This window comes from Leucopleurus acutus, assembly GCF_964270905.1.
Source record: "Leucopleurus acutus genome assembly, chromosome: 15".
Lineage (NCBI taxonomy): Eukaryota > Metazoa > Chordata > Mammalia > Artiodactyla > Delphinidae > Leucopleurus > Leucopleurus acutus.
The window spans coordinates 27,931,828-27,957,634 of record NC_139157.1 but is presented as its reverse complement, the minus strand read 5'-3'; the positions used below and the strand labels follow the sequence as shown (position 1 = coordinate 27,957,634).

At 36.7% G+C, this 25,807-nt stretch overlaps 1 protein-coding gene across 3 annotated transcripts in view; it reads right to left on the bottom strand.

Moving 5' to 3' along the window:
- The window catches only part of AHI1 (Abelson helper integration site 1), a 210,435-nt gene that overhangs the window by 112,073 nt on the left and 72,555 nt on the right, over window positions 1–25,807 (bottom strand). For all 3 annotated transcript variants that reach the window (XR_014326800.1, XR_014326801.1, XM_082856087.1), the window contains exons 18-20: window positions 25,047–25,243; window positions 21,278–21,304; window positions 7,258–7,375 (exon numbers count right to left, since the gene is read on the bottom strand). Coding sequence is in view for 1 of the 3 variants with exons in the window: in XM_082856087.1 (XP_082712213.1) it covers window positions 7,258–7,375; window positions 21,278–21,304; window positions 25,047–25,243 (342 nt within the window). In the remaining 2 variants the exon portion in view is untranslated. The remainder of the gene's footprint in view (window positions 1–7,257; window positions 7,376–21,277; window positions 21,305–25,046; window positions 25,244–25,807) is intronic.

The window sequence follows — 25,807 nt, the reverse complement described above, 5'->3', positions numbered from 1 at the left end:
TGATGTTTAAATTAGGAAACGATAAATATGTAGAATATACTTTAAGTTATCGACATGGTTAGAAACACTTCACTAATTCAAGTGACATTTATTATTCAGGAAATATAGGCACTTTTATTACAAGTAAGGATAAGTTTCAACCTTCAACAAGTAGATTAACTCAGATCACTGGAGAATTACTTAGAAAAATCCTGATACTGGTTACTAAAACAGCACCTTATATCTTTAATGTACCAATCAAGCAATAATTTTAGAAACTGGTAACAAAAAATATCTAACAAATAAACTCTCTTCTTTGTGGAAGGGAATATAAAATAGTGATGTGTTAAAGAAATAAAGCCATGTGATCAAGGTCTTTTTCTCAGTGTCCAGAAAAATCCAAATATTAAAACATTCCCACCTCCAGGGGTTTTGTGTTGGCTAGTACTTACGTGGAAAGCCAGAGTTTCAAAAGTTAAGTGGGTTCTGGTGGATTATTTATATTTGAGATATTTGTTTGAAAACCTGTCTTCTAATTACTTCATCTTAATGTCTTTTTTGGCATGCTTCTCAAAATTCTCTTTTGAGAATCCATGTTTGCCTCTCTGACATGTTCTTTTTTCTGTCATCATCACTTCTCACATTTATTAAATCATGTCTTAAAATAAGATTTCCTCCATTCCTTTGGCCACAATGCAAACTGCATGATTTCAAAGTTAAAAAAATAATAATATAAAAAGAATCTCCCCAAAATTTCATGTTGTTTATTCTCACAGTATTTATGGATTTCAAAGTATCTCATCCTCACAACTCTATGAAGTAGAAAATTCATCTGAAGTAGAAAGTAGAGACACTGTACTGGCAGAGAGAAACTATCCAAGATAACAGCTGGGAAGTGGCAGAATTAGAGCTCAGCCCCAACACTTCTGGCCTTCTGACCCCAGATTTAGTACTTTTTTCACCAAAACACACAAGTGCTGAATTCAGAAGAGTGGTTGGTTAGCATCATTAAGCACACTTAAGGACATGTGTCTACAGATAATCAGTTAATTCTGCAGATTATCTTTGGTAGTGAATTAATTCCTTTCATCCCACACCTGAACTGAAGTCTCGTAATTCTGGAGGTTTGAAATCAGAATTCAATGAAACATTCTTTTTCAATTAATAGTTTAAAGTTCATTAAGCAATACTAACAGAAAACTCTGCCAATTCTGATAGTATGAGGAAGTCTTTGAACTCATTTTGCCTTCCTTAAAACGGAAACCCCCTTTTACCATCACCTGTGTTTGAGTTATTCTAACCTAATTTTTGCCTAAATGTTTTCTTTTTCTCCCTTTGAAATATAAGAACCATCATATTTCCAGCTTACATGTAATCTACCTTCTACAATGGGTTTATATAAGGATATCACAGAATCTCTGGTGAAATTATGATACATAAATAACAGATTTCAGTTACATTATTTTAAAAGTTTTGCACTTCTCCATAAAAAGTTGAAACCTTAAGAAATACTAACATTGTGAAAACAATAAAACTAAAATTTGACTGGAAAAATAGCTCCTAATTTTAAGAACTGGTCAAGGGAATAAGTGTATACTTGGCAAAGACACGCAAAAGAAACGGAAAGATACAGTTTTTCAAATATTATCCAACATGTAGAAGCACAAAAGTTAACTTGACAGACCTCTCAACCAATACTGAAGTCATCTGAATTATTTTATATTTTTGTTTAAGTCAAATATCTTGACTGTTTAGGATATGGAAAAAACATTAGCATATGTTTACATGATCTAATGGAGAGTGCAAACAAAATATGGAGAAGACGGAAGCTATTGATCACTTTTAAAAACCAAGTCACAATCTGCCACCCCATCAAACTCCAAGTCTACAATTTAAAAAGAGGATATAGGACTTCCCTGGTGGCGCAGTAGTTAAGAATCCGCCTGCCAATGCAGGGGACACGGTTTTGTCCAGGAAGATCCCACATGCCGCGGAGGAACTAAGTCTGTGTGCCACAACTACTGAGCCTGCACTCTAGAGCCCGCGCGCCACAACTACTGAGCCCACGTGCCACAACTACTGAGCCCGCGCACCTAGAGCCTGAGCTCCGCCACAACAGAAGCCACCTCAATGAGAAGCCCGCGCACCGCAATGAAGAGTAGCCCCTGCTCGCCGTAACTAGAGAAAACCCGTGCACAGCAACGAAGACCCAATGCAGCCAAAAACAAATAAATAAAAATATTTAAAAAGAGGATATAAAGATTACATTAATAGTCATATTAATAAAAATGAATCATTTTATTTTGCACGCCTCTACTTACCTATTAATATGAATTAAATTTAGTGCAATGCTGTGAAAAGATAGACTAAGTACACAAAAATGAATGATGCTGTCCTTCAAATATAGTCATACAAAGCTGATAAGCACTTCCTCTAACTTCCACCCTCATAACTGTGATTGATTTTATTACTGAATAATCCACATGTTAAAATTTACTACTATTAATATAATAAGGACTCTCAAGATAGTTGAATGGGATCTGGGATTCAGACCAACTGTCTCAGAACAAAATTTCTCTGCAGAGAATCTCTTGATTTGACTGGCAACTAAATACCACAATTTCACCGGAACTAGGCTTTAAGTAATCTAGTAACTGGTGAACACAGAATTATATTTAAAGATCAGATAAAAAGATAACTTCATTAATTCTTAGAAAATACCTTCGTGACACCTCAGTTTTAACAACTACACCTATTCCAAATAGTACTGTCCAGGTTATTACTTTGCAATATATCACACACCTCCAATGCTAGTAAGAAAAGTACACGCCCGTGGCCAGAGGGACCTCTGGGCAGAGTGGGAGGACAATGGGCCAGGAATGAAGGAGTGGCTCTAGGCATAGCCTCACTGAGGGTCCACTTCACTTCTGAACTAGTGCCCTCCTCCAGCCAAAGGCAGAGGCAGCGTGGGATGGTGAGGGTAAGTACTGAGGTAGGCGCGATGAGATCTTGCTCTAGATACCAATGCCACTAGCTATGTGAACTCTGACACGTCAGCCCTTCTGCTTCTCAGTTTCACGGTAAAGGGATTGACAGTCAAAGATTTAAGGTCCTAGCAGCTCTCAAGAGTTTACACTCTATGATTTTAATGTTTACCCTACTTCTCAGAGGGTTTTGTTGAGGATCAAATGAAGATGTATATAAATAGATTTTGATACAAATAAAAGTTACTGTTGTTGTTTTATAGATTTTCTTCATTATACTAAGGAAGTTTGGAAACAGTTTTGAGATGCACTACAACATGTTCACCATATGGTGAGACATTTATGAACTATAACCTACAATTTAATCTAAAATTTTAAAATTAAAATGTCCTTTTTTCCCAGCTTTATAAAGGTATAATTGACGAATATAATTTTATAACTTTCTTTCTTATACAAATTACTCAGAAAAGATTTATGGTTTTAATTTTAATAAAATTAGCTGATTTATTATTTTGTTCATTAAGAACCTAGAGCAAAAGCCTAATGAACAGTTCCTAAAATAAGTATCTCATAAGAGTTGTATCCAGCTCTTTTCCTCTCTAACCCATCCCTCACTAAGACACGAGCTGTATTTTTTATTTTATTTTTTTTATTTATTTATTTTTTGCGGTACGCGGGCCTCTCACTGTTGCAGCCTCTCTCATTGTGGAGCACAGGCCCCGGACGCGCAGGCTCAGCGGCCATGGCTCACGGGCCCAGCTGCTCTGCGGCATGTGGGATCTTCCCGGACTGGGGCACGAACCTGTGTCCCCTGCATCGGCAGGCGGACTCTCAACCACTGCGCCACCAGGGAAGCCCGAGCTGTATTTTTTAGAAACATATTTTATCATTTCTCTTTCATCCTCATACCTTTGGATAGCTCTATTTTATCTAGAGAATAAAATGTGAATTCCTCAGTAGGGCACAGTTTGACCCCAATCTACTTTGCAACTCAGTTCTTCCCAAACACTTCCATCTCACCATTTCCTCCAGCTAACCTAAGATTCAAACCACTGCCTGGCCAAGTCAAGCTCGCTTCCAGTTGTTTGTTTAGCTGCCTGCCTCTCGGCTCAGCGTGCCCTCCTGCAGCCCCATCTGCTGATGAGGCCGATGACAAAGACAGAGGCGAGACCTTGGAAGGTATGGTTTTACCTTCCAATGAGTATGGAACTCATTCTGACCGCCACAGAAACCCATTTAAGAGTTTTAAGCAGTGAAGTAACAGGATCTAATTTATATTTCAGAGAATCACATTGTCTGCTGTGGGGAGAATAAGCTAAGGGACAGGAGTAAAAGCAGGGAAGTAGAGGGAGAAGAGGGATCCCGAATGGCTTCTGGTTCAACCTAAATGACTGGGTACATGTGCCGGAGTGCTGGGTGGGAAGACCTGGTGTGGGGCAGGGGAAGTGGAAGTGGAGGAACAGTTTGGGGGCAAGAGTTCTGCGTGGACATGTAAAGTACGAGAAATCGCTCAGCTGCTTTATCCCTCTATATTTCAGTGACACTTTGTTTATACTGTGATTTTAGAATTTATCACACTCTGACATAATTTGTTGCGTGCTCATTTGTCTTCCCAACCAAAGTTCCTTGAGGGCAGAGACTGCCATATTTAGTCCATATCCTTAAGAAAGGGACTTAAACAAAGTAGCCATTTAAAATGATTTTAGAATGAATAAAGACAGTATTCTAGAAACTCTGAAGAATACAAACCAAGGAAGAAAGCCTTACTTTTCTAGCAGTCTCCATTACCCAGAACTCACCTTGAATAAGGTCAACAGAAGTCACAGCAGACCGTAAATGCACTTCTGGGTCTTGTCTTCCAGCATATAAACTCACTTATATATAATATATATCAAATCAACCCTTCCTCTTAAGCCTCTTGCATGAAGGCCAGTGGGCCCATATTGACTAGTTCTGTGTAAATAGTCTTTCTTTACACTGTACAAAGCCAAAAGCTGATAGCTTTTCAGTAAGATTTTTATTTTTAAACATCCTATCTACATTGTTTCCATAGTCCTTCATTTCAGATTCTAATAGATTATTTATACAGTCAAGAACACTAACTATTTATCCCCTTTTAAAACTGGTTTGAATATTGAATAGACTCACAGAATTTTTAAGACAGAAACTCACCAAATCCAGAGCCCTCATTTACCTGCAGGGATGAGAAAACTGAGGCCTGAAGAAGTTACTAAAGATTCTATAGTCATTCAGAAGTGAAGTCAGGTGTAGAAACTAGTTCACCTGTTTCCTAGGGCAGGATTTTTTTCCACAAAGATTGGCTTCTTAATGAATAAGATGGATTTGGCCATTTTGCAAAGGACTACATAGTCTGCTTTTATAACTCTTCTATACAGCAATATCTCAATAAATTTTATAGGAAGGATGTGCCTTAAAATGAGGTCAGGCATATTAATAACTAAAAATCAAGCAAAGCATTCTTACCATGTATTACATGGCTTAATGGTAATGCTCTTGCGATAGTGCACACACCAAGGGACATGCATGATTTAAAAGGCCCACTCAAGGCCTATATGGCCACGGAAAGCTGAAGGTAAAAGGAGCCAATCTTACGTATAATTGTGAAGTTTGCAAGGCTTGCCTTTATCATATCGGGCTTTCCTTTTATTCTTTATCTTTAGTCTTTATCTGTCATGGTGGTAATCGCTCTTCCATTTCAAAGGCCTTCCTATCTATCCTCTCTGCTCTTTCCGTTTACAGAAAAAGAATTTTATATCTATTATCTACACCTTGTTGGTTGATAAACTTAAGACACTACTTGAATGAACTTTAATCAATCTGCTAACTCAATCAGACATTTATGTTCTATCCCCTTAATCCTGAAATGTGGAAGGAAAGATTTGTTCCTGGAAGAATTTTAGACCTCAGCAGAAAGATAGGGATCAAGTGGTGGAGACAGGTTCCCTCCCTCCTAGTCATTAAAATGATGCGGTCTGAAGGCAAACCAAGTATCGAGTTAGGGTGCAGAGAATGTGTCTACAGGAGCAGCCACGGTGGGCCCCCCACTGTACACAAGAACAAAGTTATTCCTCTAACTTCTAGCGGTATCTGAAACACTAGAAATTTTAAATTTCTAAGGTTTGGGATAATTGTTAATTATTATAGTGATTTAAAATTAGAACTCAAAGTATTTTCAAAGCTAATGTACACACTCATCCTGTTTATGAGATAAGTATGTTACACTCATATAGTATCTTATGCTTATAGAGTGCTTTCATATGTGCTTCGTGATTTGAACTTCAACAATATATAATGCAAACATCATTTCTAGTTTTAAAATGAAGATTCTAACGTTTGCAGGTAATAAGGATAATAAAAGGCACAGCCAGACTGAACATAAGAGTTCCTGAACCAAGTATTTTCCCACTGTAATACGTAACTCAGCGATATTAAAATGTAGCAATATTAAAATAACTTGCACAACTCCAAATACCTTCAAAGTAGAAAAGTAATATTGTTCCTAAATTTCTAAATAAAGTATGTTGATCTTTTCAAGCTCAAGTTTCTTCTTCTTCTTATAACTCTCTGTCAAAGACAACTGTTTTGTTATTCTCAGCTGTCTCATCTTTCTAAAAGACTTCAATAGCAGAAAAAATACCATAAAAAACCTAAAGCTAATGAATAGAAATAGTCATCTTTCAATACCAAAAATACACATTTCTCACCTAGATGCTTTTTCTTCGATATCCTTTGAAAACCTTATTCAAATTAATTTAAAACATTAGCCTAAAAATTTGCAGTTGTATAGTTCAACTCTGTGATTGATATACATTTTAATAACTAGCTTCTTCGCATATTTTCTTAAATTTTCTAATTTTAAAGAAACACGATAGTACTGGCAGGATGTATTCTGTTTCTGCCAAAATGCATTTTATGTAGGCTTTCCTTGAAATGAATTACAAAATGTGATTATCCATAAACTATGGTTCCTTTACCCAAGGGAAACTGAATCAGATTTCATATTATACATGTTTAAAACTCACACGTTTTGCTACCTTTAAATTATTATCTGCTCAATAGAATAGAGGTTGGGAGTGTCTACTATTAAAATTACCAAATTCAAATTTGCTTTTGAAATAATTTAGAAAGAAAAAATGCTGGAATATAATTCATCAGGTGTGAAAACTGACCATTACAATGCTATGAGCCAGATTTCTGAAGTGAAATAAATGATATCCATTAAAAAACAGAATCTGAACATTGAAAGAACAGTCAAAGCAAGAAAGGGGCTCACCAGTTTGAGTGAAACCAAACTGACGCAGAATCTGATGAGCGTCCAGTACGTTTGATTGTTTTGACTTCAACTGTTGTGAGGAGGCTGATACTGAAGTAAATGAGAGATTTTTGTTAACCTGTAATAGGAAAGGTAAATCAGAAACGAAAGCGTAATTTCCTGGGTTACTGATGCAAAAACTGGATGAGAAATAGTTGCTTACGATGCAAACCAGGACACTTGTCAAAAGGAGTGGCAATGATTTATATGCTTAGTTTTTAAGAGTTTACAAAACTTTAAAGATTTTACAGAATAGTTTTTATCAAAGAAGGAATACAGTGGTAGTGAAAGCGTAACTATATTAAAGTCGATCTGCCTTACTTTGAAAACAAGTTTGCTTAGCATGGAATTGACTTTATTAGTAACTCAGAGTGGTCTTAAAATTTATGCCAAACGAAATGTGAAAAATAAAAGTGACTCCTTGACTGCTTTCAATTAAGAAATGGTTAAAATGTTTCACACCCACATTTCTTTAGCATTTTTGAAATAGCAGGTACTTCCTTTTCAGAGACTGCACAGAAAACACCTGTAATATTCATGTTTACATACATCATGGTGACATAGATAACACAGCTGCAACCTAACTTGCCAAGTGAAATAGTTTCCACTGCATCAAAAAATCTCATTCTTAAGACAATGTCAAAGAACAACTAAAATAATGAACAAGCAAATTTTCTGTAAGTAAATACAATGTTCTACAACACAAAAATCCTACTATAGTTGTCTGAGTACAATAGTTTCACAGAAATGAAAAGAATAACAAGTGCAACATTATAACTACAGCTACTGTAGAAAAATACATGTCACAAAAAAAGTTTTAAATGTCTAGTAAATTAGTAAATTCATTTTGTAGCTCAAACAATTTCAGCAGTGATCTAGTCACTCATTATTAATAAATCATTCATTTATCTTATTATTTTTATCACTTTCAAAAAGCACGATAAAATATGATCTAATTTTGAAAAAATTTGAAACAGTTTCAAAAGTAATGTGTGAATTAACAAACTGTTAAATGATAGTTTATGGTATGTAAATATCAGTAGATGAAAACAGCTCCTTTCTCTCTCTTTTTTTGCAATAATCAAAACTACACAGAGGACTTCTACTGTATTAGTATTTAAAAATTCCCTTTTGGTGTTCTGTATACAGTAGTACTGGGTTGTGGTTACATGCCCTTTTCTGACTCAGTATTTACATAATGTTTGTAAATGCTTCCCTTCTTTCAAACAGTGATAGTAAATGGTATATCTTAGATTAAGTTTTTCTCTTGAAGGAAAGATAATTTGGTGAAAAAGTCCATTAAGACCAGAAGATAATATAGTTCTAAGGTTCCTAAACTGTTGTGGTATCATCTTATAAAAAATAAAAATATTTTTCAAAGTAGTTAGATGGGGTCAAATACTACATCAATGCTAAGAAAAATTATCCAGCTAGAAAAATTCTGTAAGGAGCCATTATTAAACAGTGACCAAAATTAAAGTTGACTATATTGATACAACAGCTACAGTAACAATGCTATCACTTAACATCATTGAACTTCATTTTCCATCTTTAAATGGAGATAATAAAAATAGTACGTATGCTTCAAAGGAAATGTACCTGAAGAGCAGTAACAATGAACTGGTATTATAAAGAGCTATTCACATAGGCTAACCATAAAGCACTAAATAACATATTAAATATGAAATAGATTAAACAAAGTACGTTGGTAAAGGGAACCTGAAGTGCTATACAAATCAAGTGCCACATAAATATTAGCTATCATTAACATCACTACAAGTAAGCGTAATAAAAATATGTAATGCAGTACGAAGATGCAGTAGATTTTTCAGAATGCTATGCTTTTAAATGGAAGTACTATATACAAAATGACATATTTATCACTTAACTATTTAATCCACTTCTCTCTTTAGAATCATTTTTCAGTTTTACTTCTGTGTTCTTAAAAATTTTTATCCTACGTGTCAAACAAAGCATTTTCAAATCTGGTGCAAAAGAACAGGTGTATGCTGGACACCACACACACACACACACACACACACACACACACACACACACACACACACACACACACACACACACACACACACACACACACACACACACACACACACACACACACACACACACCATCTGCCTTAATTTACTTGTGTTAAAACAAAAATGAATACCAAGAAAGCTAGAAGAGGATACTTAAATGCCTCCACTCAAACAGAAAGACTTGCCACTCTTTTTAAGTAAAATGCTGTTAAAAAACCTCAACTATAATCTACAATTACATGTTTTTCCTAAGCATTTTTATAATTTACTCTTTCGGGACGCATTTCTTTTCTTTTCTTTTCTTTTCTTTTGTGCTATGCAAGCCTTTCACTGTTGTGGCCTCTCCCGTTGCGGAGTACAGGCTCCGGACGCGCAGGCTCAGCAGCCATGGCTCATGGGCCCAGCCGCTCCGCGGCATGTGGGATCTTCCTGGACCGGGGCACGAACCCGTGTGCCCTGCATAGGCAGGCGGACTCTCAACCACTGCGCCACCAGGGAAGCCCAAGGACACATTTCTTAGAGACTATTCGAATGTCCATGAAGTGATAAGTGGCAACCTAACAGAGCAGAGGAGTCAGTTTCTAAGGCTGGGATAATTGTTAATTATTATAGTGATTTGAAATTAGAACTCCAAGTATTTTCAAAGCTAGCTTACACATATTCACTACTTCATTTAAAGGAAGAAAAATAATAACAACCATTAAATACAGTGAAGCAATATCTATTTTTGAAATATATGCTGTGGAAAAGAATTGCTTAATAATTTTACAACAACAGAAAGGTTGGCTAAGATAGTCTACCCTACAACAATCTATCCTCTTTTTACAACACACTTTTCTGCTTGCTTCATGCAAAAACCACAGTCTGCCAAAGTCAGTTTAATACCTCCATACTGTATAAAAAGAAAAGCATAAAAATTTAAGGAAATTCATAATAGAGAAAAAAACACACCTAGAACTGCCAAGTTAATCACACAACTGTTTTGCCTACTCTTTCTGGATATAAATAGTTTTGTGTAAAATATGCAAATACTAATTCTCTAGGAGGGGGTTAATTTTCATGTTAAAAAAGTCATTGCTCTAACCTAAAATTGAATGCACAAAACTAAACAGGCCATCAATAGTTTACCTTTTAGTGACTAAATTGTAAAACCACTGGGAGATATATAACACTGATTTCCATATACACTTACAAGTCTAATCATTTCAGCTGACTTTATATGCTATATTCACCTGAAGAACTGTTTTTAAAGTTTCAACTTGTGAAGACACTTCAAATGGTTTTAAATGGTAACGGAAAAGATATTAATACTGTCTGTATGCGTATGTTAACGAATTTGTCCCACGTCCTCCAGACAACTGTCTATTTTTTGAACTAAATTTGAACAACGCAGATAATACTTTAATTTGAAGACAGTTCAAAACCCTAGACAGTATGTAGGAAATGTTTTGTTGCAAGTTATATGTGTGTTGTAAAAATTAAAATCCCAATATTACAAAACAAGTTAAACAGGAAACTTGAGCCAAAGTGAGATTCAAGTTATCTGAAGTAGGTCTCTTAACATCTCATAATATAAGTTCTAAAAGCAGCTTACATTTCTGTGATATCTAGGTTAGTAAAACCTAAGAAATGAGTTGGCTATGGTGTCATAAAGAGAAATACAACATGATCTCTAGGCCCCAGATAATTTCCTTGCAAGTTGGGACAGTGAAGTGAGGGATTAGAAAGAAACACTGTTACTATTAAAGAGAAATTTTTACAGTGAGGTAACGTGCTAGAAAATCTCCCCCAAATCAGCTCACCAATGCTGTATTAACTAAACTAGAATTCTAATTGGGATCAGCCATAACAAAGTTTTACTTTGTAATATTTAATCAAGATTTTTTGAACCCTTGATACATATACCAAGGACTGGTGGTTCAAAAAGTACTGATATATTCCTCTGTGAGAAGCTCAAAATTAAGATCTAGTCCTGGTTCAAACCACTTATCCAGCAGTAATATGCCTTAAGGAAAGCCAATTTACCTCGATGCACCTTGCAATAACAAACGTTTACCTCCTTTCTCTCTTAGTGTATTTCCTTACTCCAGAGAGAAAATTTGGTGCTGGACCCCCCGAAATCCTCACTTCTAAGAACATACCTCTTGCACCACTCAAGATTAATCCCTCCATCTGTCCCCCTTGGGGATATCCTTAAAACTCTTCCAAATTCTACTTCCAAATTCTCTACTGGCTGTTTGTCTAAAGGCTATAAGCATAAACCTTTCTACTTTAGTATAAAAATAGAAAACAAATTCTCACTGTGATTCCATAATTTCCTTATGCTTCACTGAAAGTTAAATTTCTTAAAAAATAGCACATGACTGCTATCCATATACCTCAACCATTCACTTTCAAGCAGCTACAACAAAGCTTTTATCCATCAGAACACTAAAACTGAAGTTAAAGTCATCGTGGACTTCAAATGATCAAATTTAGCGGATTCGTTGAGGCCTCTGAGATAGCTGACATTGTCAGTAACTCTCCTGTTTCTGGGAAACCATTTTTCTGTTGGTGATCCTGCCACTGCCTATGAGTGTTGTTTGCTAGACCCACTGGGCCCTCTTCTTCCCTCACAACACATGGTTATCCTGGGCAGTAATGTTTGTTTTCACTGCCTCATCTGCCTTTTATGCTGATGATTCTTCAATATATTGGGTTGGCCAAAAAGTTCGTTCGGGGTTTTCCGCACGATCTTATGGAAAACCGCGAACTTTTGGCCAACCCAATAAGACTCTTCTGATTGGTAAGTTCAAAACCAAATTAACCTTTCCCCTGCTGTTCACTTCCTCAGGGAAAGATATCACCAGCCCCCCAGCTGCCCCAGCCAGACAGATGGGCATCACCTTGGACTGCTTCCTCTTGCTTCACACAGAGTCACTCATTAAGTCAATCAGGTGCTCTGGCATCTGATGCCACTCCTCCACAGTTAGTGTTACTGTTGCAATAGTCTCCTGATTTGTTTTCCTATCTCTTGTCTCTTCTCTAATTCTTCTTCTATACTGCTACCAGGATGATTTTTCTAAAATGCTAATTTTATTGAGCAATACTTCTGTTTAAAACCCATCATCAACTGTTCCACTGGATAAAATCCATACTTTTTAGTATGGCATACAAAGCTTTCTATATTATAACAACTACCTAGCTTTCGCACCTTACTGCTCCATCTCCTATGTTCCAGCTACAACAAATTGCAAACAGCTCCCCAGACATGCCAGGTTGTCGCATGTCTCTGTGACTTAGTTCATGCTGTTCCTGTTTCCTGGAATGGGCTTCCTTCCTGGCTCTATCTTCCTTGTGGATACCAACTCCTTCTCCAAGCTTTCCCTCAAGTATTATATCATGTACGAAAAGCCTTTCAGACTCTCCCAATAGAACTTACCTCCCCCTCCTTTGTCTCTCCACTAACCCCACATCTTCTAGTACTATGGCACTGGTAACACTTTAGTACGATTACTTACATTGTTAGTTATCATCCATCAGACTGTAATCTTCTTGAGGGTAAGGAACAGGTTTCGTCTACCTTTCTTTAGTAAGTGGCTGGTGTAGCACTAATAAGAACTACACAGAAGCCAAATGCTTTAATACATATGAAAACAGTGCATGTTTTAAAACCTTACCCAAATTTAAGGTGGTATTTGTATTCAAGACTTCTCAAATGTAAGTAACTTTTTGATGATAAGAATTACAGAATAATGGGCTTAAAAGTAAGAAACTCATTAATTTACATGGTTCAATACTCCTATTTAAATCTAGAAACAGGAGTGTGAAATAATAGAAAAGAATATATACATATAGGTCTCTGCCCCCGGTTCCTGGCACAGAGCTCCTGAAACCCTTGTGGTTTCCTAAGTGATAAGAGCACCGGGAGCATCTCTTGTCCTCATATTTTATCTTTGACTCTGGTTCCTGAAGCTGAGCTCCAAAATCTCTTGGAATTTCCTAGGTGATAGGAATGTCTTTTATTCTAGGGAAGTGACTCTTGGTGGGCTTCTAGATGGGACTGATCACTGGAAAGACCAAGAAATGATGAGAAGCTTAGAATTTTCAGACCCACTCTCCATTTTCCAGGGGGGAGAGAGGGGCTGGAAATGGAGTTAATAACTGACCATGCCTACCTGAAGTCACCATAAAAATCCCGACAATATGGGGTTCACAGAGCTTCCAGGATGGTGAGCACAGGGACGTGCTAGAAGAATGTCACACCCAGAGGAGGGCAAGGAAGGACCACGCCCTCTCCCACATGCCTTGCTCTACGCATTTCTTCCACCTGGACGTCCATCCTTTATCATATCATTTTATAATAACCTGAGAGATAGCAAGTAAACTGTTTTCTTGAGTCCTGTGAGCTGCTTCAGCAAATCAATCAAACCCAAGGAGGGGGTGGGTGGAATCTCGATTTATAGCTGATTGGTCAGAAGCACAAGTAACCTGGACTCGCAACTGGCGCCTGAAGGGGGGTGAGGGGGGCAGGCTTGTGCGACTGAGCCTTTAATTTGTAGGATTTGATGCTATCTTCAGGTAGACAGTGTCAGAATTAAGTTGCAGTTCACCCAGCTGGTGTCTCAGAACTGCTTGATGAGGGAAACCCCGCCACCTCTGATGTCAGAAATGTCGGAGTGTGGTAGGAGTGTGAGAGTGAGGGAGACGGGAGGAAAACTGGTTTTTCCTAAAACAAGGGTTCTTCCTGTTTTCTAAGATACCCAGTAACAAAAGTCCATAATTTCTTTTCGTGGCCTATTGTAGCTTGTACTACTCCTACAGCCAAGCCAGTCTTCCAAATACTGTCAAAATAAATTTTTTTTAAGAAGTTTTAAAAACTAATTTTCATTGGAGTCTCTATTTTTTTAAACCTTTTTATTTTTCAGTGAATAATATGCTCCAAGATAGTTTAAACTATAATACAGACCATTACTTCACCTTTATAGCATTCTTCAATAAGCTTTAGCTTGGTTACATTTACATTCATTTAGGGTAGATGATATCAATAATTGAAAAAAAAAGATGAAGTCCCCTGGCTTCCAGAAGCTTACAGAGGCGTGTGGAAATTCAGACGTGTAAAGATTAGAGGTGGAAGCAATACCATGTAAAATTTAAAAAGAAGGAAAGATGGAAGGGAGAGAGGGGAGGAGGGGGAGGGAGAGGGAAGAAAGAAAAGCGTTGTTCCTCCCTGAGGGAATTCATAATTTAAATCTGGAAAAGACAGGCAAAATTAATTACAATTTAAGGCAGAATAAGCCCAATTATATAACATGCCAGGTATGAATAAATATGTCTGAGAACATGAGAAAAACAGACTAATTCCATTTGTGAGGAATCATACAAAGCTTAATGGAAATAGACTCATACCATTTCTGGTATGCTTCAGTCCACTCCTAAACAAAGGAAAGCACAAGGAAATTTGTAAATTATAAATTTATGTGTGAGTAGTCCAGGGCTACTGAAATTCAGAGCAATGTAACAGACTTCTAATACCAATTACTATCTCAGAAGTAATCAGATGAGAACTCTTTTATCTTCCCATCATCAAATCTGTATCTGAGCATCTACCCATACTTTCTACCTATTTGCCTATCAGAAAGGATGAAAACGCCCTTCTCTGAAGGCTAGTTTCTCCATTGGTATTCAGGATTACATCCCCTTTCACATTTTCTAGGACTTGAGTCCAGCAATTACCCCCTCCATGGGACATTATCAACTTCTCCATCACCACTGAATTATTCCCATCAGCAAATAAATATGCTTTAATATTGTCCATCTAATGTTCCCCTCCACTTGCTGCTTCTCTGCTCCCCAGTTAAACTGTCTTAAAAGAATGGTCTACACAGTCTCTGCTTTATATTCTCCCATTCTGTCTTCAACTCACTTCAACTGTGCTTTTGTCTCAGCCACTTACTGAAACAGCACTCATCTAGGTAACCAGAGGACACCACCGTGCCTGTTTTCTGTCCTCATTTTACTCTTTCTCTCAGTAGCATGTGACTGTTTATCACTCCTCTTTCTTAAAATACTTCCTCTGGGATTTTCTGACATACCCTCTCCTGGACCAGGACCTCAGGTATTTAGCTATAATCTCTGCCCAGGTGATCTTACCAAATCTGACAGTTTAGAACAAAAAGGACTTTAGCCCTGACTTCTCCCCTGAGCTTAAGACTCATATATCCAATTGCCTACTTCTCAGCTATAGTCATATTGAAAACTCCACTCCAGTATTCCTCACCTCATTAAAAAGACTGCTACCATCTACACAGCTGCTGAAAGCAGCAACATAGAAGTTATTTCTAATTTCTTTCTCTTACACCACATCTAATCCATCACCAAGTTTTGTTGAATCTACTTCCAAAATATACCCCAAATCTGTCCATTGCTTGTATTTCCATTATTATCATTGTTAAACTAATTAATCAAGGGGACCATTAGACTGAGGTGGCACTAATGCCAGGGCAGCCTATGACCACAAAATCTAAGCCTGTAAATACTTCAAGGTTGCAAAATTGAAACCTAAGGACAACTGATCACAACAGCCAACTAGGCTTTAAACTATGGCCTATCAATAATTTCCTTGTTTTGCTTCTGCCTTTTCTCTATAGAAGTCTTTCCCCAGCTCCTGTTGGTGAAATGCTTCTAATGATTTCTGGCTTGGCCCTGCCCAATTCGAATCATTTTTTGCTCCAAAAACCCTCTTAAAATGTTTAATATGCCTCAGTTTATCTTTTAATACCATCCTAGTGCAGGTCACAATCTCCTCTTTCTTGAACTGAGACCCTTACTCTCCTTTTAAAATCTATTCTCACATTCTCTCTAGTTTAACATCTTAATCACTTGTTTCTCTAATTAAATCAACATCCTAAACTCCTTACAGAAGGATAGCAGAATATGCCACCCCAAAATATGTCTCTTTGGTATAAGGATTACTTTGAGAAACTTTAGACACAGGAGTTCTGAAAACAGAGTGGAAGTTACCCTTTTGTAAGGGAAATTATACTGGGCTGGCCAAAAAGTTCTTTCGGGGAACTTCCCTGGTGGTGCAGTGGTTAAGAATCCGCCTGCCAATGCAGGGGACACGGGTTTGAGCCCTTGTCTGGGAAGATCCCACATGCCACGGAGCAACTAAGCTCGTGTGCCACAACTACTGAGGCTGTGCTCTAGAGCCCGTGAGCCACAACTACTGAGCCCACGTGCCACAACTACTAAAACCCGCACACCTAGAGGCCATGCTCCGCAGCAAGAGAAGCCACTGTAATGTGAAGTCCGCGTACTGCAACGAAGAGTAGCCCCTGCTCGACGCAACTAGAGAAAGCCTGTGCACAGCAACAAAGACCCAATGCAGCCAAAAATAAATAAATAAATTTAGTTAGTTGTGTTAAAAAAAGGTTCACTGGCCTTTCTCAAAAAAAAAGAAGTTTGTTCAGGTTTTTCCTAAGATGTTATGGAAAAATCCGAACGAACTTTTTGACCAACCCAATACATTAGAAAGGGGATCGACTATACCATGAAAAGAGCTATCATCAGGGACAACTTTTTCACCTGAGAGACTTATCTGCATGGCAGGGTAACCTTGTCTACTAACCAGTTCCTCCTCTCACCTTCCCTTGAATTGCATTCTGCCTCTGAAGCCCCAGATCTCTCCATCCCTTTTCTAGGCTCAGGATGGTATATAAGCCTCAGTTACCTGGCAGCCTTTGGAATACCATAACTCCGTGGAGCTCATGTATGTATGTAATTAAAATTGTATTTTTTCTCCTGTTAATCTGTCTATGCCAACTTAATCCTTAGACTAGCCACAGAAACTAGAAGGTAAAGTATTTCCTCCCCTACGTCACCATGCTTACAAGGCCCTTTAAAAGGCACGCCTGATCTCCTGATTTGCTCTCCAACTTGTCAGGAAACACTGTTCCTCCTTGCTTGCTCACTATCCCACTTAAGCTTAGTGGTGTTCTTTCTGCTCCTCCAGCATGCCAGTTTTATTCCTAGATGAGGACTTTTGCAGGACAGGACTAGCTCCTTGTCAAGTATTTCTCTCAGAGAGGCCTTCCATGATCATCCTTTAGAGTATAACTTCCCCCAGTCATTCTTTGTCCCATGGGCCTATTTTATTTTCTTCACATCACTTCTTGCTGAAATCATCTTATTTCCTTTTTCGTTATTTGTCTCCCTACAACAGAATGTTCTTATTCACTGTTGTATTCTCCACGTGCGCACATGGTCTCTCTCTCTCTCTCACACACACACACACACGCGCACACACACACACGCGCACACACGCTTGGTATGCATTCAATAAATATTTGTTTAAAGACTGTTAATGGAAAAAAAAGGAATAAATCTTCAACAATATAGAAATCTAGATGGGATTTAGGGAAGAAAAAACTTAGGTACCTGGTAAAAATTTATTATTCTGGATGTAACAGATGAGAAATGACATAAATATATTCTGCTTTTAAGAGTAAAGTCTTGGGCTTCCCTGGTGGCACAGTGGTTGAGAGTCCACCTGCCGATGCAGGGGACACGGGTTCATGCCCCGGTCCGGGAAGATCCCACATGCCATGGAGCGGCTAGGCCCGTGAGCCATGGCCCCTGAGCCTGTGCGTCCGGAGCCTGTGCTCCGCAATGGGAGAGGCCACAGCAGTGAGAGGCCCGCGTAACGCAAAAAAAAAAGAGTAAAGTCTTTTGACAACAGCGTAAAGACCATTCAATGGGGAAAGAATACTCTTTTCGATAAATGGTGCAGGGACAACTAGACAGCCATATGCAAATGGAATAAAATTAGACCTCTACATCACATCATATTAAAAAAAAAAAACTCAAAATAATCACAGACCTAAATATGAGTTAAAAATATAAAGATCCTAGAAAACAGAGCAGTAAATCTCTGGAACATTGGGTTAGGCAATGGTTTCTTATATATGACATCAAAAGCACAAGTGACAAATGAAAAAAATAGATTAACTTAATTTCATAAAAATTAAAGCCTTTTTGTTTTAAAGAATACCATCAAGAAATTAAAACGGCAACCCACAAAATGGGATAAAACATTTGCAGATCATCTATCTGACAAGAGACTTGTATCCAGAATATATAAAGAACTCTTAAGGTGAACAATAAAAATAAATAATTCTTTTTTTAAAGAACAGGTAAAGGAGTTGAATAGACACTTCTCCAAGGAAGATATAAAAACAGCACAACAAAAATACTCAACACCTTTAGTCATTAAGAAAATGCAAGTGAAAATCACAATGAGATGCCACTTCCCACCCACTAGGATGGCTATAAAAAAAAGACAGAAAATAGTAAGTGTTGCCAAGGATGAGGAGGAACTGGAACCACTGCTAGTGGGATTCTAAAATGGTGCAGCCACTTTGGAAAACAGTTTGGTAGTTTCCCAAAATGTTAAACATAGAGTTACCATATGACCCAACAATTCCATTCTTAGATATATACCCCAGAGAAATAAAAACATATGCCCACACAAAAACTTGTACACACATGTTCATAGTAGCATTCTTCTTAATTGCTAAAATGTATAAACAACACAGATGTCTGTAAACTGATGAATGGATAAACAAAATGCAATATATTTATACAATGGAATCTTATTTGACAATAAAAAGTAGTACTCATACATGCTACAAATGGAGGACCCATGAAAGCATTATTCTAATCTGCAGAAACCAGTAACAAACAATCACACATTCTATGATTCCATTTATATAAAATGTCCAGAATAGGCAAATCTATAGAGACAGAGAGTATATTAGTGGTTAGCAGGAGTTTGAGTGTGTGTGTGTGTGTGTGTGTGTGTGTGTGTGTGTGTGCATGTCCTTACCCAGAAATGGAGAATGATTGCTAAGAGATACGGGGCTTCTTTTTGGAGGGAATGAAAGAACTCCAGATGGTAGTGATAGTTGCACAACTCTGTGTATATAATAAAAGCCAATAAACTGTACACTTTAAAAGGGTGGATATTATGGTATGTGTATTATATCTCAATAAAACTGTCATAAAAAATAACTAAATACACTAGTAGGTTAATCTTTCTAGACCTTGATTAATTTCCAGAAATGTCATATTTTCAATGACTATTCTACTTTTGTTAAGTACTAGGAATACAAAGATGAATGACATGAACCTCCACCCTCAGGAAGTTTTCAGAATAGCAGAGGATGTTCTCCATAAAGCCTTTTGCCAAACATGTGCAGAACACTTTACTCTTTGGACATTCAGACAGCATTACAAAAGAGGGGTACCTAATACATGTGTTAAAATAAAGAGAACTGCTAATCAAGAGGATAAACTACTTTTTTGACTCCAGTTTTATATTCTATACATACTTAAGAAGATTTAGTAATCTTAGAGCTACAATCATTACACCAATCATTGCTATCAGGAATAAGTTTCCTGAACATCTGCAGCCTAAGTCAGAATACAGCTTGTTCTCCTTTTTCCCCATCTTCCTTCCCCTTGTCTATATTCTATTTCCTGTTGACTTGTGATAATTAGGTAAAAAAGTGATGGGTCCTGACTGATACTGGACAGCTCAGTGATGGGATAAGCCCAGTATTTTCTGACACATTTCCTCCATAAGATGCCCCATGTGGAACGAGACAATAGCCTACTTACTTCTGTATTCCAAGCACCTGCCACATGGTAGGAGGTGTCTACTGAGTAAAAACAGTATTTCCACTGCACTCACATTATATAAAGCAGTCTTTGAATATACTAATACCACTTTAATTCTTTCCCTTCTGGAGGTCTCACCTTTCACTTTGTGACATATATAATCATATTTGATAAATAAACGGATGTCTAATTATTCAACTGAATTTTGGGGACAGAAGAAAATAAGAGGGAAGGACGAACATGTGGTGTTATTCCAGCTCTTTTAAATAAAACTTATTTTCATGACAATTGAGTTAAAGGTTGTACATAAAGTAACCTTGCTTGTAGAAGGAAGAAAGCTGTTGTGTTGATAGCATCCCAGATACAATTTAGTTGAAATTGATTAATAATCAAGGGCCTTTTTGTATACCTCCATCTTCAGACCAACTTTGGGGTCTTGGGCACATCACTTAACCTCTCTCAGCCTCAGTTTCTTCTCTTCTAAAATTGGAATAACAATAATATCTAATCTGTCTCTCGGGATTGTTATACAGTTTAATGGGAAAGGAAGTATGAAACACGGTATAAATGATCCAGAGCATTATCAGCACAATATATCATTGCTGTTTACGTGTGGCTTACGTTCATTTCAAGGCTTATACACTTTACTCAGCATTCACCCATTGGAACTGTACTGCTGTCTCTTACCTATAAAGTATCATATAATATTTTTCTCAGAGAAGGAAATGATCTTGCTGGCCCTTTACTGAAAGTGTATCCCAATCACTTAATATTTTTAAATCTTCAGAAATATGAAGCTACTTGCTGAATTCTCAGGTGCCAGTATTACGATTCCTTGATAAATCCGAGCTCAAATGCAGAAGATATGTATCAGATGAACTTTGTAAAAGTTCTATTACAACCGTGAATGGTACATTTCAATTCTTTGGTGCATCACAATGAAAACTAAAGTTATCTTCCTGGTAATAAAAACCACTCACTCTAGAGACTGTCATACACAGTGAAGTAAATGAGAAAGAGAAAAACAAATATCGTATATTAACGCATATATGTGGAACCTAGAAAAATGGTACAGATGAACGGGTTTGCAGGGCAGAAAGAGACACAGATGTAGAGAACAAACGTATGGACACCAAGGGGGGAAAGTGGGGGAGGGGTGTGGGATGAATTGGGAGATTGGGATTGACATGTATACACTAATATGAATAAAATGGATGACTAATAAGAACTTGCTGTATAAAAAAATAAACAAAATTCTAAAACAACAACAAAAACCACTCACCTTTGCAGCACAGGCTCGTATCATCTCCTAAAAGAAATAGGATAAAATAAGTAAAGAAATACTCATAATTTCATTTAATAAAATATCAACTCTTTTTAACACATTCAGATATTAATCTCTTAATAACCAAAATCAACATTTGGGAGAGTGTTTTTTAATCTATCACCTGCAGGTGTCACTCTGCACTGTTCCAATGAGCTGGAAAGAGTATAAATTAAAGAGACTCAATGACATGATTTTGGTTTGCCAAAGCAAAACGCACTGACAAACAAGACTCTGGAGGGCCCACATGTCACTGCCACAAGAAAAATTTGTCTCCTCAGTAAACTTCGCATAAACACTAAAATTCTGTACTGGGACACTAACATATCTAAAAGACACACTCTGAACTGCAGTATATAATTATCCCTATAAATAAGAATACCCATACATATAATTCTCAAATTAATAATTTACTTCAGAGGAAATCTAATAGTAAACACTTCTGAGGAGTAAAGGATATGACTGGAGGAGCTACAGAAGGGGACTGCCTACAACTCATGGGATAAGGCCAAGAAAAAGTCACTTTTGAAAAAGAAATTAGTCAAAGGCAACACAAAATAGATGACTTGTAAATTTGCTGCTAGGGAGACACAAATAATATTCTAGTCCAATTAAGGTTGTTAACCAGCATATATCATCAGCCTAGTACAGCACTAGGAAAAAAATGGTAACAATCAATGTGGAGTTTACATAAAAAGAACTGAAAAAGAAGAGTGTCCTTTTTTTTTAATCTGAAATTTCTAAGGGACATAGACTACATCTAAAGGATATCAGTCATTTCAATCACTAAAAGGAGACAGTAAAACTGACTGTGGGCATGAGATTCTGATTGCCTGGACTGAATCTCAGCTCCAATGTTTCCATCTGTGTGACCTTGGCAATATTGCTTGATCTCTGTAAGCCTCAACATCATCTTCTGTAAAATGGGGATAATACTAGCATCCACATTATAGGATGGTTTTGAGGATTAAATACAGTGAACACGTAAAACACTTAGCACAGTACCAGGAATTCATTATGTCAGTTTCTACTCATAATTAAACAGATGTTAATCATCACCAATTATTATACGGTGAAATCTCCTGTGGGGTAGAGAAAATTAATCTTTTTTTTTTTCAAAATTGGCATAAAACATTTAAAAACCCATTCAATCCCTATTCCTATGACTCTGCTTAACAATCAGCTCTGTGATCACTGACCCAGATATCAGGTTAATTTTTAAAAGGGCAAGTGGTCTTGAGTGCTCAAGCAGCTGGAGAGGTATACCTTCCATTATAAGATGTTTAAGTTTATAAATCAACTTTTTGTGGAATTCTTTACTATTACCAGGTACCCCAGATTCTGAGCATCTCTGGATACACTAATAAGACCAAATTTCTGGGTTTGAAACCTTAGAAAGAGTTGTGTCACTGCTCTCAAGATACTGTCTACCTGTGAGGTCTTATCTGGATTGCAGAGCCTTTTAGGTATTGCTGCAGTAGTAGCACAAAGTCGGCTCTGTTAAGTACGAAACAGTTAAAAGAGTTTTATTATGAGTAAATGATAAAGCTACCAAGAACAGAAAATTGTCTATTTATGGCATCCTTTTCTCATTCATGAGTAAACACCTATGAAATACCTGAGGAACTGAATTTATTATGCAATTCACACACACACAAATCACACCCTAAACTTGAACTGTATTTTATCAGAAAAGCATTCCTTTTGTGGTTACAAAGAAAGGAGTATCTCCAGGGATACAGTCTTCTACAATATAGAAGTAATATAGTCTTCTCTATTAGACTTCTACAAAGAAGACCAGTGACAGAGCCTTTTAGACTAAGTAACAAACCTAACAGGAAAAGGAATTTAGGGTCTACCAAAACACAGCTCAGGAAACAAGAGAAAAGGCATTGTGACAAAAGGTGAGAATCCAGTCAACCTAAATGCTTGCAAAACATAAAAAGAATGGAGCTTCCGTGGGAACAAAGATGACATTTTGTTTTGATTCCCATATATGCTACATACATTCTCAGAGAAAATACACTGCAGATAGCATTTGAAAAAAAAGTTCAGAGAATTCTCTTAACACGGGAAATATATGGTTTTTCAAAAACCACAGCAAATAGACAAAGCTTTCATTTCCAAAGGCAGCCTCAATCTACCACAATCCCAAAGCGTAATTTTTAAAAGGAAAAGTTTAGTAAAAGCTAAATAAATCAATGATTCTATGAGAAACAAGTTTTTCTCTTATAATAAATTATCAATTTACTTTCCCCTTGCCTTTGGTTTCATATCTTAAAAAATATTTTTCTGATTTTATTTTTCTTTTACATCTACTTTCCTTTCATTTATCTGAGGATGACAGCTATAAAAGATGATGCAGGAGAAAAGCTACAAGCCCAAGGTGATTCCAGGATGTTAAGTTTCACAGTGTAAAGATTGACAGATTGTAGGAAACCTGTGTTTATATATCTATCTGTGAGCTGCTCTTTAGTCTGTAGATGAAATCATCTTGCAATGCAAGGCTTTAGACAAGGGCCATTTTTTTTTCCTAGCGAATAAATATTTTTCTCTAATTTTTAGAACTCCATTTATCTATTCATACTTCCTTTTAAAATCTGGAACACATTCATTATTCAATTATTTTAAAATGTTAAAATATAAAGTCTTACAACACTGAAATATTAATTTATAGTCATATTATTCTAAAATTTATACTGATAAATATAAAAAAATTTCCCCCATATTCCAACTAAAGCTGAACCCGTTGTCTGAGTGATCTGCACTCTTGTATACCCCACACTCTCTAACTTTCTGAAGAAAGGAAAGGAGAGAGGAAGAAAGTACAGTCAGAACTAAAAGATGTCTCACTGTAGTTCCTCCTGTGTTGGGTTTAAAACTGGTCAATATCCCTATCAAAGGAGGAGGGGAAAGGATGATATTTATTAAATGCCACAAGGGGGAACATAACAAGCCCGCAAAGTCCCTCTCTTCAAGGTGCTCAGGCTAATTCTCACTAAAAGAACTATTAGGGTCAAAGAGCCTAAGTATTTTTAAGGATGTTCAAGCTTCTCAATACATTTTACCACTTATCTTTGAGAAACACTGTATAGTAATTTACCACCAACAGAATACCACACGACTTTTAACCAAGCATCCTCCTCCTGATTTTCATCATCTCTTTTCCAGTTTTACAGGCAATATCTGGTTTCTGTGGCACTACTTTTCTCTGAAGTGAGATAGAACTTTAAAATACGCTTATGAGACATTTGTACCTACTCTTTTTGAAAGTACATGTTTATTTCTTTTATCCATTTCTTTGTTGAAGTCTCACTATTGTCTTTATTTTTTAGTTCTTGCATATTAAGAAAGCTGTTCCATTTATATATATTATGTAGACATTTTCCCAGGTTGGTATTTGCTGTGTGTGCGTGTCTGCATGTTGTATATATGCATATACACACATATACACACATATATTTTAAAATAGAGAAACAAGTCCTGGGCTGATCTTTACAGAGATATCAAGTCAGGAAAGCCTAATAGATTATCCTAAGTTCAGTTTGTTTACTGCAGTTAAGTGATTTTAGAACAAGTACCAGAAAGGAACTATAAAAGTATAAGAAAGCCTAGTTTTAAGTAACTACTTCGTTCAGTTAATATTTATTGGCATGGCAATGGAAAACAGAACTGAAATGGTTTTAAAGTTTCCAACTTCTCAACTGCATAAAATAAGTAAACATACTGTGACAGAATCAATCCTCTGTTTCACTTGCTGCATCTTCATTGAAGAATTTTCAGTGTGGACATAGTCATCAATCTGAAAAGAGCCCTGATGAGGTAGTCTAGGGCAGATGCATAAAGCATCTTGATTTTGGTGTATTCCAGGTAATGGAAAGGTTCCATCGTAGCGTTTGAACATTTCAGCCTCCTGCTGGGCAACTGGAAAAATTAGTCCATAATTAGTTCAAATCATCACAGCAAAAGCATAATGAAATAATTAAGCCATGAAATTGTAGCATTAAAGGAATGATCAGAAAGTACATAATACATTTTAAATACTGGGTAATAATAATACAACATGATGAACAAAATGTGAAATTATTAAATACTGTAAACCATAAAAAAGGAAATATAATAATTTCATAGATAACTTCATGTCAGGTAGTATAATTGAGCCTTGAAGGCCATGCAGTATCTTGGTCTGGTAAACATAACAAATTGGAAGGGGACTCTAACTTTGAAGAGATGCATACAGAAAACACAATATAAAAAATCAAAGGCATAATATAATAAAGAAAACACAAAAACAATAATTATTCACAAACCCATTTCCTTAAAACAACTGTTTTCATATCTTCATACCTCTATCTTTATTCATATATACATTTTATGTAAGATATCATAGTGTAAACACAATTGAACAGTTTTTCAATTTAAATGTAAGTTTTTGCATATTTCTACAACTATGTAATTACCATTTATAAACGCTTTACAATGTCTCAT